General features: G+C 38.1%; 2 protein-coding genes across 2 annotated transcripts in view; one reads left to right on the top strand and one right to left on the bottom strand.

Moving 5' to 3' along the window:
• Positions 1–10,010, top strand: part of BUB3_5 (mitotic spindle checkpoint protein Bub3) — a 73,772-nt gene extending 63,762 nt beyond the window's left edge. The window contains exons 18-22 of the mRNA XM_051216899.1: positions 1,087–1,188; positions 2,422–2,595; positions 3,280–3,431; positions 4,168–4,716; positions 9,701–10,010. Of these exons, the coding sequence (XP_051065530.1) occupies positions 1,087–1,188; positions 2,422–2,595; positions 3,280–3,431; positions 4,168–4,716; positions 9,701–9,953 (1,230 nt within the window). The 3' untranslated portion in view covers positions 9,954–10,010. The remainder of the gene's footprint in view (positions 1–1,086; positions 1,189–2,421; positions 2,596–3,279; positions 3,432–4,167; positions 4,717–9,700) is intronic.
• On the bottom strand, positions 10,010–13,531 carry UBE2C (Ubiquitin-conjugating enzyme E2 C). Its single transcript, XM_051216901.1, has 5 exons — positions 13,269–13,531; positions 13,199–13,226; positions 11,358–11,444; positions 11,051–11,255; positions 10,010–10,285 (listed from the first exon to the last, which is right to left on the bottom strand). The coding sequence occupies exons 1-5, from the start codon at positions 13,292–13,294 to the stop codon at positions 10,176–10,178; spliced, it is 456 nt and encodes a 151-aa protein (XP_051065532.1). The 5' UTR covers positions 13,295–13,531; the 3' UTR covers positions 10,010–10,175.
• Between the last annotated feature and the right edge of the window lie 3,326 nt (positions 13,532–16,857).

The raw sequence follows: 16,857 nt of genomic DNA on the forward strand, positions 1-16,857 counted from the left end.
TGAAACCACTGGATACAACACACACTCATTGAACATTGAAAACATTGTGGATAACCTCGTCCATTATAGTTGTTACTCAACTTGAGTATCTATAAATAAAAGAAAATGTAATATTATAATAGTCAGATTTATATTGTTAACCATTAGACTATAAATCTGATGTTTGATAGTAAGAGTAGCCTAATTTATCATTAAATTAATTCACGTTGTGATTAGATGATGAGGATAGAAGTTTACTGATTTCCATGTCTTATCACGTACGGCCAAGTGATCTGAGTAAAATCCTATTGAGTAATTTACCCTGTTTTTGAAGAAGTTAGCACTAGTTATCACTCTCTCGTTTTTTCAATTGTATTTTTTAACTGAAACTCTGGTTTAATACTATTCGATGTCAATTTTCATCACTTGTTGATGTCATCTGAGAGAACCACCAAAAACTGAAAAACATTGAATTATGTTTATATAGAACGGAAGTAATGTGATTCGAGATGGAACCCAAGACATCCGTTTCGCCCCATTTGTGACTCGTCAGCTCGATGTACCTGCACCTCAGTACCTTTCATTTCAAACGTCGTACGCGCTTTCCACTTAGATACTAAGTTGAGATAGCCAGCAACGCACTTGTGGAATTGGTACGAACTTTAGTTTGTATTGGTTTGAATTATCATGTTTTTGATATTTCGACTGAAATTTGATTGGTTCTAGTTAGCAGTTACAACAACCTGAAAAGTTCCAAATAGGACGAAACTCATTTTTTGGACTCCGTTACTAGCCACATTACATCTGTTATGTATGGATTTGTATCATGATGACTATATTTAAAGAACTTGCTCAGAATCCACGTATACCAACCAAGACTGTTCAAATTTCACTTAAACATATCGAAACCGTGTGGTCCAAACCCATTACAAATTAAACTGAATCAGTTTTTTTATCTTCAGGATCACAGTCTAATTAATCAAGTAGGTACATATTTTTTATTCCACTTGCTAACCTTGTTCTCATTTTCGTTGTTGAAAATCATTCGATTTTACTACTACCAAATTGAAAATATTAAATGTTTCTTTTTTTCATTTCCTCTGTTAGATATCAAATTCATCTGAATTTCCAGAACGTTTACGGACAACAATAAAACGTATCAATGAACGTTTAATAACAACTGATAATCATCAAAGTATTTTAACCGGGGTTAGTTAGTTAATCAACGAATGCTTTTTACGTTTCATACTGTTTTCCATTATTATTACTTTCCCCCACTCTTCATTCTCTTAACGTTTTTTATTACACTTGTTTAGTTTATTAAGTTTTTCATGTCTTTTTGATTATATTTCGTTTCATTTGAAAAGTCTATATTGTTACGTAACTTCTTTTATGTACAATTAATAATTTTGGTCTGTATTCAGCTAATGAATATACTTCATCTCTTAACAAAACTACACCTTCATTCACGTCCCAGTGTGAACACTGGTATATGATGGGCACATCCAGCTGACGAGCACCAAATGGGGTGAAACGTGCGTTCCGAGCCGCTTTATCGAGGTACTAGTAACTAACTGAAAGTATTGAAAAACCCGAAAACCCATAGAATATCAAAGTCACCCATTGACGTATAAATATACCCCTGTTTCCTGTGCGCAAACTAACCTTGGAGGTAAAGCTTCTTTTCATACTTCCGGACCTTTATCTTCAGCTTGAAGTTCAAGAACTGGAGAACCTAAGGAATTAGCGGGATTTAGAATGTTACTATCAAGTGTTCAAGTACTAGATGTATCATATTTGATAAGATCAAATACGTAACACTAGGAATACTGAAGTTTACTGGCCAAAAATGTCAGTTCGAATTCCTTTGTGCTTCATCTATTCTTTTAGCTAACTTATCAGAGGTCTATAATTTGTGTGCTTCAAAATCCTTCTTCGGTTTGAGCAGGCAGGTTACGTCATAATCTCTCACATACAAACACACTATAGACTGTAACTCAATGTCGATACGTGAACTGTGCCGAGTTATTAAGGTTTGTATGTAGTGAGTTGATTAATTTTTTCCTAACTTAAAACATTCTAAGTATAGGGTTTTGTGGAAATTGTAGAACTTTCAGTCTAAACCACAAACTGATCTTAGCTACACCCTCAATGAAAATCTGAGAGGATTATACAGATGTTTTATCCCGAAATGGGACTCTCCATTAGTGAGCATCCAGGATCCTGGCACCAGAAATTTAACCCAGGATCTTCAGTCTCACGCACGAACACATACTAGGATGAAACGACCGTCCAGTGCTTCCAGGTTTCAATGGTGGTTTATTTGAAATCAGTTCGTGATTTGAGCTTTGAGGATTCTTGAGACATTCTTTTGTACTGTATACCATAATTCAATTCATTTTTAGGTTTATTTTTATTTTTTCAATAATTACATTGCTGTAGGATCGATTTTCCCTTCCTTTGCATGGACCTATTGAATTATTGCATACATTAAATCCTACTGACAATAATCCGACAATCGGAGATGATAATATTAATAAACGTGAACACCAATTAATACAAATTTACGTCGTCGCAGTTGAGTCAGTTATTTTCCTGGCAGACATTTTAGAGACAGTAAGTTCACCATTATAATATTTATTTCTATGGACATGTCACTTTGATTATTGTTTGCGATAGAGAACGACCGTGAATTAAGTTTTGATAGAATTCGATGTTATTAGTTGACATATGACCTGGAAGAATTTTTACTTTAAACCCGCTTTTAATGTTTCGTTTGGATAACTATCTATCATAGATTAAATCACGCATTGACCTTTGTTGGATTACTATTGAAAACCTTGAAGCACGTCGGATAGCTGTCTCGGCCTAGTGTGGGAATCCTCAGAAGTGTGTATCCGCGGCTACGCCCCTAGATACCGAACTCAGGACCTTCACTATCGCACACGAGATCATAGCCCTTAGTTCACCGAACTAAAATCCAGTGGTGTATATGTATATCCACCAGTCAATCTAAGTATTTCTGACGATTTGTCACTTAAATGTGTGTCTGTCCGTAGGTTGTGGTATTACACAAATATGTGCTTGGTAAACGAGCTACTCAAAGACAGGGTTAATACTGCTTTTTCCTATTTACTTTTTTTGTAGGAAGTCAAACCAATGCATACTTAGTAGTTATTTAAGTGATTATTATTATTAATTGTTCTGAATGTCAAAAACTTCTACATACATATCAGTAATGTATTGTTTTAGGAAAACAAAAGCAAAAGTAATACACTTTCGGGTAATATATTCTTTCAGGTTCTTCTTCCGCATTTAACAGCATGTCTTCCAGATAATAAACGTGGTCTAGCACTTGTATTTCGTGAACAGTCTTTAATGGCAGCAAGACAAATCCGCGAACCATGTGCAAACGAACTGGCACCACATTTGCTGAATATCATAATCGCAAAGTAAGTTGGTCGTGTGTGAATTATATTTATGTATCACGAACAATGTGAGTTTGGATTTTTTCACTTCCCAATTGCTCACACCGTAAAATGATACTCATTTCTGAGGTACCTGGAGGAGAAACTGAACTACTGCTTCTGACCTTAGCAGCTCAGAAGCGTCACAAAAGTAGTATCCAGGGTAAAACTACGTGAAGGTCATCACACGGAGAACATTTTGAGAGTTCTAGAGGTGCGTTAGCCTGAACTCGGACGACGAAAATTCGTGCAGTAAGTTTTGTTATTTTCAGGACCTATTTTTTTCTATTTTTATTTGTTATGTGAAGACAATACCATCTCTGGTGATACAATATTGTCCGAAGGAAATTCCTTACCGGCGTCACAACCTAGTATAGTCAGTAGTAAAAAATCCACCAACGTGCCTCAATTATTTTTTTTTTAGTTTTAACATTCTCCAACTGAATTTCCGTGTATGGTAGGACTCAAACAAACAGGAGTTCCATCCATTTAGCTGGAGTTTGTCACTATGATATATATAACTAAACGTTTTGTTGACTTAAATAGTTTCAAAATAAGTTTGACCATCTATATAAAAAACGGGACTAATCCACTCTTACTTGGGATTATTCTAACCATATAGCTATCTGTAACTAACAAGAACTATTTACTAGCCAAATTTACCAAAGATTTAAATTCGAATTGTTATAATCATAAAAAATTCGTTTTTATATCGCTTTAGAATGACTGGTGTGGCAACAAAAAATTGTAAGCAGTTAACAGCAACAAATAGTGCATCGATTACTTCAAGTTTCAGTAAAATATGGCCAATAGGATCCAATACAAATCAGCAACAACAAACTATCGACAAAGAACCATCTATTCCAAATAATAATAATAATAACAGTACAAGCTCACCATCTCCATCATCAGTACATAACAACTTAATTGTATCAACTTCTTCCGATTCAATTGACATATTAACTATGCATATATGTGCAATGAATTGGTCAACTAAAGAAGTGGCTAACACACCAAATCCATATGTTTATGATATAAATATTAATGTATTTCATCCTTTATCATTAATTTTACAGAACATATCAAAAGAATTTCATTTACAAGACCATGTATTTATGATTGTTATTTGGAAAGCATTATTATCTTGTTTGGCATCACAATTACTTGAAGCTTTAAGTCGTGTACAACAATGTTCAGATGAAGGACGTGGTCAAATGTTATTAGACATACAAACTTTAGCTGTATACGCTCAATCCGCTAGTAAAATACGGTATGTTTAAAACGCAAAATTCAATTTGATAAATAGTCTTTAATTGCTAAATTATTATAAGAATCCTAATTTAAAAATTCAACAATTCTTTCTTGTAGTGAATTACTCGATAAAAATTGCGAACTTCCAATGTTTTTTTTGTCGAATCGATTAAACCTCGTGACCATTTAGCCAACTAAATAAGTTTTATGCATTCCAGCGGTTAACTTCAAGGTAGAGATGAGGAGTCATGACTAATAGAGTTCAGTCATATCTGTCGGTAGTGAAGTTGTTACCACCAATGATATTGAACGATGATTGCGCTACATAGGTAACTGGTTAGAGTTAGAAATATAGACAATTGAGTTACAACTTATTATCCTAAGGGTAATCCCCTCGCCTCGATACCTAAACCCCTTGTGTTTGATTCCTGATCAAGAGGTATTAACTGAAACTCAACACATTCCTTGAGTTTACTTTGATGGTATTGTCTTTATTATCAGGAACACAAAAGTAAAGTATAAAATTATTTGCATATCAGTAAATCATTTGGAAAGACAAATTTCAGCTACTTCCAACTGCTAAAATCATTCTACTGAACTTATTCGGAGTTTAATTAGTACATACATCACATCGCTATTAAGAATAGACTACTACTAGCATCAGTCAGTCAGTCAATTACATTGTAGTACCAGGCACATATACGTATCGGTTCAAGTTGCAACACCTCATTAGCATAACAAGATGGTCACCAAATTTGTAGAAGTAGTTACTTCAGCAGTGGTAATATATAAAAGAAAGATTGCATATGAAGACATAATACAAGAATAAAGAAAAAGTTTATAGAAAGAAAGGTATAAATTAATTTTAGCCTCACGGTACGGTCGAGGGTGCGGAGAGTAAGCTTCTTTCGAAATGCTCTCCAACGATGACTTATGGCAACGTAGTCTATTTCAGTCCACCGCTGGCTTGGTGCAGGGAGTCACCACGTCAGACAATGTCTCTCCTTATACTTAAGATTAGTGATTGCTAAAAATAAACGATTGTCTGCGCACATTTGCAGTAGGCGATCACCATTATCTGTTCGCTGAGCCGGAATACTAAAATACCCACCTAAATGTCTTTCTGCTTGGTTTAAGCTATCTACTTGGGCATTAAAGTCACCTGCTACGAGTACTGTCTGAGCGTTTAGCTTTTTGAAGAAGTTGAGAAAGCTTTCTGTAAAATTCATCTTTCATTTCATCCGGGCTGTAGTCAGTGGGAGCGTAGGCAGAAATGATGAAAAGGCGACGACGTGTGTCCCTGTCCTTCCGAGTTCTTACGGAGCCGTTTAGCCGAACAGCATGTAAGCAATTGTTAACGGAGATCCATTCTAATAGTGCTTCTTCTGCCCTTATACTTAGTGCTATATTTACACCCACCAGTCCACGAGAAATTGCTCTCGGGTCGCCAGATACGCGGAGGGTGTATCCCGTCGGCTCTCCGTTTTGGCGAAGTGAGGTTAAGTGAATGAATGCACTAGGATCCTGTATGCGTGTTTCGGAGATACGGCATACATTAATGGTACAAAATTCTAGGGTCTTAGCCAAGAAGGCCTGCTGGTCGATTTGACACAGGGAGCGTACGTTGAAGGCTCCAATGTGTAGTTTGGAGAGAGGTTTCAGTAGACCTAGGATAGTGTTTCGTGCACTAAAATCCTTGGCCATGGTGACACTGGAGGAGGAATTATAGAGTTGATAGTCGAGGTAGGGGGAGTAATGGGAATCAAATAGGGAGATTGACTATAAATACAGTGATCTTGAATGTTGTTAGAGGTGTGAAGGTGATTATCACTTCCCGGTCGCCCACACCGTGGAAGGGTCCTTCTAGAGTTACCTGAGAAGAAAATTGGGTTAGAGGTGGTCTTAGTGACCTGAGAGCATGACCGCAGTAGCCAAGAAATAACTGCTTGAGGTCAGTTATATACGACGTTTTCGTGTTAGTTCTGTACTTGTTGCCCCAAAGGCCCTGGTATGGCCGAGAGAACGGTGGGCCCGCCCCCCCTCTCGAAATGCTCTCACACGGCCACGCGTACACAGCCTCTGCCAGGGAAGTCCTATTCACTGCCTTCTCGTGGTGATGGTGTTGTTTACGAAAATGAGAGGAAGAAAAGCGAATGTCCGGCGCTTTAACCGGATCCCAAACCAATTGTGCACATGGGCACCAGTATCCTGCGGGAACAAATGGCGTATGAACCAATCGTTGGTCACCGGCTACCATGGGACTGCATCTCCTTACGATGCTCCACTTCATTATGGGTCAGACTTTTGGGTCAAAGGCTCGGGGTGTGGCCTCCTAAGAAAACTACCTGCTTCGGTCTCGGCACCCGGGCAGTACCACAGCTCACACACAAATATGATGAACTGCCTATAATTATGGAAACTACTTTACTTGCTTCAACTAACAATCAAATGATTACGATTATTATTATTATTTGCTACATTATTCACCCTCTTTTATACTTATACAGCGGCTCGTCTTTGGTGGAAATCCGACTCTATCTAAACGTTCTCGAGTCACCGTCCGGTTGAAAATTGTATGTTACCACCGAATACGAGGACTGAAGCAGTTTCCCTGAAACCACGTGCACCATTCAAACTGGCTGCCTTCAACGTTCGCACACTTGTTCAGGTCGGACAACAGATAGGGCTGTCAATGTCTTTAGAAAGTCTTAATATCGATGTCTTCTGTCTATCCGAGACCCTTATTCAAGACTCTGGTGAAGTACTACAAATTCGCTCTTCATCTGTCGCTTCGAAAAGCTTGTTTTGCGTGCGCTTATCCGGGGACCCTGTGGCATCTTCGTCTGGTCATGCTGGTGTTGGTGTAGCACTAAGCTATAGAGCTGAGGCAGCACTAGTTGATTGGGTCCCCATTAACCGTCAGTTATGTGCTGTTAGATTAGAAAGTTCCATCAAAGTGAGAAGAAATCGGCGTGAGAAACGATGTCTTTTCGTCATCTCCGTCTATGCTCCGACAGATTGCAGCCCGGATGCAATCAAGGGTGAGTTTTACCACCAGTTATCTGTTCTTCTCCAGAAAGTGCGTTCGACAGATATTGTAGTACTAGCCGGAGACTTGAATGCTCAGTTCGGGCGTCTAGGCACAGAAGAGAGTCGTTTAGGTGGCCGATGGGGACTCGTTGGTCGCAGGACAGATAACGGGGACCGTCTACTGCAACTTTGCACAGACCATAACCTGTTTCTGGCTAGCATCAACTTTCGGCACAGTCATTGCCGATGTGCCACCTGGCGTCCTCCCTCTGCATCTCAAGCCTGTATTCAGATTGATCACATCACGATCAGCTACCGCTGGCGTGGTTGTCTACAAGACTGCCGCTCCTTTTGGAGTACATATCTGGACTCTGACCATGCCTTGGTCTGCACCAATCTTACCTTACTTTTTAGTGGACAACGAAGTGACCACCACCAAAGGATTGATGTCAGCAAGTTGGTTGCAACTTCTGTTGCAACTAATTATCGAACTGAGCTTCTAGGCTAGCTATCATTCCACCGAGAGGTACAGATGAGCATTGGTTACAACTTCATGACGCCATCAAAATGGCGAGTTAAGTCGCTTGCGGCTTCGCGAAACGTCCCGCTTATAAGTACTGGGTCTCTTCTGGCTCCTTACAAATCATTGAAGCCTGTCGGTCTACTCCGGGTGACCGTGAGTTTGACCACAAACGAAGGATGCTACGTAAGGAAATCGGGCAAAGCTTGCGCAAGGACCGAGAAGCCTGGTGGTCGAAGCGTGCTAATGAACTGGAAGCAGCAGCTGCATCTGGTAACTGCCAGTTATTCCAACTCGTCCAAGCCACTGGCAGCATGAAGTCTGGTGTGAGCGAAACAATCTACGAAGATGACGGACCGCCAATCACTAACATCAATTGACTTCTTGGACGATGGGCAGAATTTTTCGAAGGACAGTCCAACTAGCCCGTTGCTTCGGCAACATCGGTCGGACTGTCCTGCCCTCCATGGCAGGTGACGACTGATCCACCAAATGAGGCGGAAGCCCGCAAGGAACTTTAACTCTTGAAGCGCTACAAGTCACCGGGCCCAGATGACTTACCTCCGGCTCTTTTTAAAGATGGTGGTGACTTTCTGGCTAAGGAACTGACGACGCTGTTTACAAAGGTCTGGGGGCTAGAGAGTGTACCAGCGTCATGGAATGAGTCGATAGTTGTCCCTATCTTTAAAAAGGGTTCACGTCGTTCCTGTACCAGCTATCAGGGGGTAAGTCTACTTCCGATTGCGTCCAAGCTATTGGCTTCCGTCATACTTCGTAGATTGTTCAAAACCCGAGAAAAATTGACTCGCGAGGAGCAGGCTGGTTTTCGTTCTGGTCGAGGATGCATTGATCATATCTTAACTCTCCGCCAAATGTTAGAACACCGCCATAGTTATCACGGACCAACAATCGTAGTGTTTCTTGACATCAGGGCTGCCTTCGATTCGTTGGACAGGACTGTTCTCTGGGATTGACTTATAATTATAATTATAAGTCAAGCTCCTACGAAGGAATACACAAAACATGATTTAGCATGACTTTAACCTTTTTTGCCATTCTAAACTGCGTTGAAATAAGATTAAACAGTGAGAGTTTCTAGTACTACTGACGGGATGAAAAGCATTTCGTTTCGCTTACCTCTTGTCATTCTAGAAACACAACCTAACTAATACCATACCTATGTTGTTATTGTTCATCATATTTCTCAACATACATATATATTCGTTGGAATGACCTTCTGCGCGTAAATTCTGATTTAGACATACCACAATTTGTTTGAATTTTTTTGAGCTTACTAAATAGTAGATAAGTGAAATCCTTGGTCTGAGATCATAGATACCAATAGTTCGGTTATGACTACTTTCCGTTTTGTTTTTCTTTAATGTTAGATTTTACTTTATTTCTGCTCATCTATACAACATTAATTAATTCACTATTGACATTTTTGTTCTAGGTCATTTCCTAGACTGGATTATGTAATTGAGTATATTCAGGCATTTTACATACCTATACACGAATGGGAGCATTGGTTAACTAACTATGGGACTAAATATTCACGATCTCAGTTAACTGGACTTGCATCATGTCTTTCACGATCTGATAAACGTCAGTATCAACGACTTATAAACACAATAAATCAAATTTACAATACAACAAATCAAACGAATTCATTTGGAAATGGTTTGTTGACCACTACGACGAGTTGAAAACTCATATAGTGTTTTATAGAACATTTTATTTTGTATGTATATAATATTTATACGCGAGTCTTTTGAGTATGTCTTGCATTTGGATAAATACATGGATTTAGGTAGAATATAGAAACTAGAAAATAGAGGGAAAGAGAATGGATAGTACAAAAGTTTGTGGACTGTTAAGGAGAAAATTTGACTGTACACAATAGCCAGACACTGAAATATTTACATAGACTAGCTGTTGGACGATGATGCTTGAAATTTCATCATTTCAGCACGGAATGCAGAAGGATTAGACCATAGTTGAGCTGCTTGCCCATTTAAAGGACTATCATTATTGGGTTCTGTAACGGACAAGAAACATTATTAGAAGCATTCAGTTCAGAAGTATATTGCAAATAACACATGACAGTTGTGGAATACTTAACACTGCTCGATCACTATGTAGTGACCCATGTAATTTTTATCTAGTACTTAGTATTGATTTAGTCACTAGTTTAAGTGACTGACTGCACTATTTCGATGTTAAATAGTTAGAAGTGATCAGAAGAGAATTTCGCGACATTTTATGTCGGCTAGTATATGTTGACATGGCGTACTTAGTCTTGAGGGACCTGATACTCCTCATGATTTCCAAAGCCAAGTCACTACCGAGCTATTTGAGTAGCGACAGACCTGTAAAAATAATACATTCACACTGTCTGACCACTGATAGGTAGCTAGTATAATGTTTGTTTGATTTATAGCGATCGGATTCTGTCGATCATGCTTGGGAATAAAATTATCCTGGATTAGGTTTACATACTTACTAGTCAAACTAAATGAATGAAATCCAGATATATGGAGCCTCACCATTACAATCAACTCTAATTGGTTAGTACCAACAACCTTAAAACACCTAAGCTTTTTAATTTATTCTACCGACATGAAGCACTGGACATACAATCAGGTGTATAATTCAATTACACAGGAGCTCAGACATATATATACATATACAATCTTTTAGTACACACGTTGGATGAGGATGCTAAACATTCTAGGACTACGCTGTTTTGTGCACAAGCAGTCAACAGAATTCAGAAATATAGATGCGATGTTAAAACACTAACCTGCTAATAAACTTCGAATAGATAACAGAAGATTTTCTACAGTCAGTAAAGGAGACCACATTTCTTTCAGAATATCTAAGCATATTACTCCACGAGTATCAACATTAGGATGATAACATTTCGAAACAAAACGCACATTTGGAGGACTGTATGGATAGTTAGGGCCAAACTCAAGTGAAAGTTTGTATTGCTGACCTTCATATACCTTTAAGAGACAAAGTCAGTAAGATATCAATGATTAGAAAAAAATGAGGACCAGACAATGGCATCAAGAATTGACATTTATGTAAAAAGTTGATATACTTACCGTTCCATCAGGACCACGTATAGACGCTAGCCAACGAGTGAGATTTTCACCATCTGGAAATGCCGTCACGCTTTTGTCGTTAGACATCTGTAATAAACAATTAACATTAAATTAATATCAAGCAAATATAATAAGGTGTTCTTTGGGTTTGTATGAAATCTGGTCACTTAATATTTCAAATTCACTAGACTAATTTTCTCGGTAAGCTAACTGGTTCGATTTGCACATTTTTTTAACTTGGAAACTAGGCATATATACAAACGATAAATAACGGGATAAAATACAATTATTACATTGTCTGAATCATGTAAGTGTCAAGTCTTCAATGCACTCTGAGGGGCTTCAACAGACCACGCATTGACTAATTTTTACATTCCAAGGCAATGAGTTGCACATTTTCTTGAGGCCCAGTCACAAAGGAGTAACATGGTTATAACGTATCTCGTTTACCACGTACTTGGCCTTGAGTTTCATTGTGTAAGGTGTCGGTTGTCTGAACTAGACGTTGCATAGATCAAATGAACACACCAATTGGTGAAGGATAACTGGGAATCAATCACTGTCACTCAATAATTAAGTAAAAATTTTGGACCTGGTTGCCCAAATCACTACAAATAAAATGGGGTTCTAGTCTCCAACTCAGAGGTTGAAGTACGACTATTTCGATAACTAAAGCGGAGATTTGGATCAGTAACACTTACTGATGGGCCAAGTAACAGGACACCTGAGGGATTGCAGATAAAGCATCTCAAGACATCAATAAACTAGTTTATTAACAGATTGCCCCCAAACGCCCTGGTATGGCCGAGAGCGGGGTGGGTCCGCCCTTCCTCTCGAAATACTCTCACACGGCCGCGCGTATACAGCCTCTGCCAGGGAAGTCCTACTCACTGCCTTCTCGTGGCGGGGGTGTTGTTTACGAAAATGAGAGGAAGAAAAGCGAATGTCCGGCGCTTTAACCGGATCCCAAACCAATTGTGCACATGGGCACCAGTATCCTGCGGGAACAAATGGCGTATGAACCAATCGTCGGTCACCGGCTACCATGGGACTGCATCTCCTTACGATGCTCCACTGCCTTGTGGGTTAGACCTTTAGGTCAAAGGCTCGGGGTGTGGCCCCCTAAGAGAACCACCTGCTTCGGTCTGGGCACCCGGGCAGTAACGCAGCCCACACGCAATTAATGAACTGAAATTGTGTGGCGCATATATGTTTGGCGCACTCCTGTACCAATATATATGTGTTCAAATAAAATAAATAAAATTATTAACAGATTGTAAAATCAGTGCCACTTATTAACAGAATAATGATTTCGTCATCAGGTATGACATACCCAAAAACTGAAACAAGTAGTTTTTGTGGCTTATTATAATCAGGCATCAATATACACTAATTTCGGATTAATTCCCCCTGTCTGTAAATACCTATGTCAGCAACTGCAACTCAGGGTTATTTTGGTCCATTAACCTGGTTTTTAGCTATCGGGAATTGGCTGAGATCTACTAATCAGGGAGTTCACCGCTTACGACTTGGGCACGTGACGTATGCTGAGTATATATTAGTGCAGCCATGATTGCAGTTCAAGTGTGGAACTAACCATAAAGATGAATCTGAGGATTCTATTGTAAGATAACAATGTATCCCCTATAATGTTGGGGATGGATGCCTTGCATACTCATTTAAGCAGGAATTCGAAACGGAAGATACATTCATGCGTATTTAATAACACTAAGCGGATACAATGACCTTAATGTCAACGGGGAATATGGTTTGAAGTCAACAGAAGAAAAAGGGTAAATAAAACTGACATATAAACTAAGACCAATGGCTCGAAAACTTACTAGCAACTCCATTAATTCCTTCTGCAATCTAAATTAGGAATAGATCATTAGTGATAAAAAGACAAACAACCTTTTGCTAACACTATCCCCATTCATTATTTTGAAAGACAGCTGCGCGGGGAAGTTCAAGGCAAGTGGTAGTCATAGTTGTGAAGCGTGTATGAGGTACAAACATGGGGCTTTATCAAACGTAAATATTGATCTGCAGGGTTTATATGATTTATACCGGGATCACAAAACATGGTTCTTGGTCCTGATATGATGGGAAATAAAAACTCAATTTTTGATTGATTTAATTACTATGAGTTTTATTCAACATTACATACATTATAATCCAATGTGATGAACATTCACTGTATTATATGTTTTCTTTTGTCGTATGATATTTTATTCTGTATAATATATGATATTCTTGTATTCATTTGTTATGAACTATAATCAGTCTGTGATTTGTTATAACTAAGTATTATTAATCAAAAATGGGTGTAAAGTCAATATATAAACCAGTGTATTTTAAACTATTTTGATCACCGTTCGTCGTCGTGTTTGGGGCTAATGAATCATCACTTATACCAGTCTTTGTGTTCTTACTTCGCATCGTGGGAATTGCAGGGGTCCCTCGTTCCCAGTATAAGCGATCAGCGTTTTTTCCAGCACAGCAATCAGCGACGACCAAACATAACAGGTCCCTAAAGCATAGAAATACGTAAATTTAAAATAAATGTTTCTGAGTACTGAATAGGACAACAAGTAGTCTCAAAGCATTTTAAGTGTACATTATGCTAGCATTCACATACTTTTTTGTAACTTTTTTGTGCTATATCTGTTATAATATAAGCTTTATGAATTCACTGTCAAAGTAACGTGCCTTATAATCTATATCGGGTCCAGTTCTCAGTGAGTACATATATGTCAAAATTGGTAGTTACAATTGTATGTGTCCAGTAATAGATTCAGAAGACCCCTATGCAAATGTTTTATTTTAGATAAAATTAAAGACCTGACCACTAATTGAAAATAAGTCATTATGACATTACTAATTGCTTTACTTACTACATAAATGTCCATGTTATCTCACTGATCGAATTGTGCTTGTCCTAATTTATGATTTAGACCTGACACTTCCTGCTTATATATGAATCTACATATCCTTTTGTTGTCGTAGACGTAAAGCTCTATAAGTCGTATCGCCAGTTATTAGTATGATGAATTCATAGCAACATGTAAATTTAGTAATTCTCATAACTACAAAAAAGAAGGTACCTTTTGTTTTTCGTAACGTTTTACGTATAATCACATTTATATTCAGTATCTATTGCTTGTTTGTGTCACTTGTGAATAAACTACTAATAATTGGTTAGTATCTACGTGACTTTGGTGTTCAAATAAGTACTATCGACGTCGTTCCATCTTCTGTCTTATCAGCCAATGCTTACAGGTGAAGATTATAATAGCGTCACATTACCATTACACATCACTCTACATAATGAGAGAATGAATCACTCCAAAATATCATTGGGTTATTACTTCACTTCATGCCATCGGCGCCAAACACATAGGAGAATATTTAATAACTATGTAAACTATATTTGTGGAAGTTACTCAAAAGAGACTTCAAAGTAACATTCATCACATAGCTGCTGTAATTATTTTTTCAGTCAATATACCTAACTTGTTGTTGAGTGTTGCTTTCTACCACCACTTTGGTTACATAATGTCGTTTCAGTTTGACATATTAATACTTCGTCTTTCTCAGTACTACTTTCTCTTCATTTTATAATATCTTGATTAAGTTCTTAAAAGATCTAATTATGGATTTAGCTTCCGACCCGATCATAATTCTTCATTTTATCTGCTTATACGAGTGCATGAAATGAACACATCCACAGCATATTTCTCACAAGACTCCTTATATCATCACTGTTGTCGTATTTATTCCCTAAAGGTTGAATCCAAGTAAACATGCGAAGTCATTTGGCATGCGTATTTCAAGGGTGTAAGATGACTACCATGTAAGTGTCATACTAAATGTCGGTGGTTATTAGAAGACGCCACATACAATTTAGGTTTGATAACACTTTTATTTCTAACACCTATAATAGAAGGAGACCAACCCAATCAGATCAGAAGTCAGGGATGAATGAGTACGAATGTATTTTTAGATGGTTGTCGATATGTCGAGAAGCGTTTGATCTAGACTGGCTTCTACTCGAAAAAAATATGTAACACAGCGTACTCGCATGTCATTGGGACCAAGCGCGTTCAGTTAGGGGGTGTTCAGTAAAACTAATGAATTCAAGAACTTGTTTCGGGAATTTGTTTACCGATCCGTACTAATGGGTTTATTCACGTGTCGGAGAGGGGCATGAACCTACTACATGTCAGATTGTAAGTGGGTAAAATAAGACCGAAATACGGTCTGACGACTATTGCTTAATGTATTGTTATCCAAATCATCGGATAAAAGACTGCGTTCTGGGTTACAATGATAAGTTCGAGATCTTCAGTTGTCACATCAATGCGTTAAGTATCTCAAATATGTGTTAATTTTACTATAGTAAGGCAATGTAATTTATGATCCACAAAGTCACAAATCTATGAAATTGCCGCAGCAGAAATATGTAAACTGGAGACAAATCATGTATACTACAGAACCGATTACCATATCCCCATGAGAGCATGTGGTAAATCCCTCCGTGTTGCTACCAGACAGTCCTTGTCCTTTCATAAATTGCCTCGTTTCTTCTGTTGTTGACTACATCTGCATACGTTTGGTTTCCATTTTGGTTTATTTGAAACTTATTAATTGTTTGCATCATCTGGAGTATGGATAACTTGTACGTCTATCGGATCCTAAACACACGATATTCGAAGTTGAATTTATACTAACTGAGATCTACTCTCAATATGCAACACATTGAGAAGATCAAAAAATAGTGAACACGTGAAGACGGGATCAAAATGGCATGGCTCGGCCATGTAAACGTAGTAACTCTATGTAACGTCCTCCTTTTCATATTACATTTATTATGCCATCCCCAGCCCAAACATGGCCCTAGAAACGTCAGGCATCAGATTGTTGGTTGTCACTATGAGAAGAGTCAATATGTAGAGTGGTGAGACTTCTATATCGGATCTTACGCGTTGGGTAATCATATCATGACAAATTTGGGGTTTCATGATTCCGTCTATCATTCTAGCAGCAATGATAAGTGCACTGATATCGAATTTGTTATATCCGAACGAGGATTAAACTATGGGTAACTTCCGAGGACTAATAATGAACAAATATTCTATAAATATTCTTATTGTATAACTATTCAACAATTAGATTATATATATCTATATTCCCCTTGTTATAAGCTTTGTTCTGACCTATAATTTATTATTGTACGATTTACGGTTCTTAAGCTATGTTCAGTTTATTAACTACTGCATCCGTCACTCAGAGACACTTTTTGGCTTTATTGTGTACATATGTTAATTTCTATTTTATGGTACGTTGTGGTCTGTCTCGTTGATATATAAACCGAGTATGTCTGAAATAAACGATTCGATTCATATTGCAGAAGCTGGTACTGAATTCTGGACTCAAGTGGACGGGCTAGGTGGACATATGACCAATAAGGACGCTAGACTGCTCATACCGGTTGAACGTC

The sequence above is a fragment of the Schistosoma haematobium genome, chromosome 6 (assembly GCF_000699445.3).
Source record: "Schistosoma haematobium chromosome 6, whole genome shotgun sequence".
NCBI classification, from domain to species: domain Eukaryota; kingdom Metazoa; phylum Platyhelminthes; class Trematoda; order Strigeidida; family Schistosomatidae; genus Schistosoma; species Schistosoma haematobium.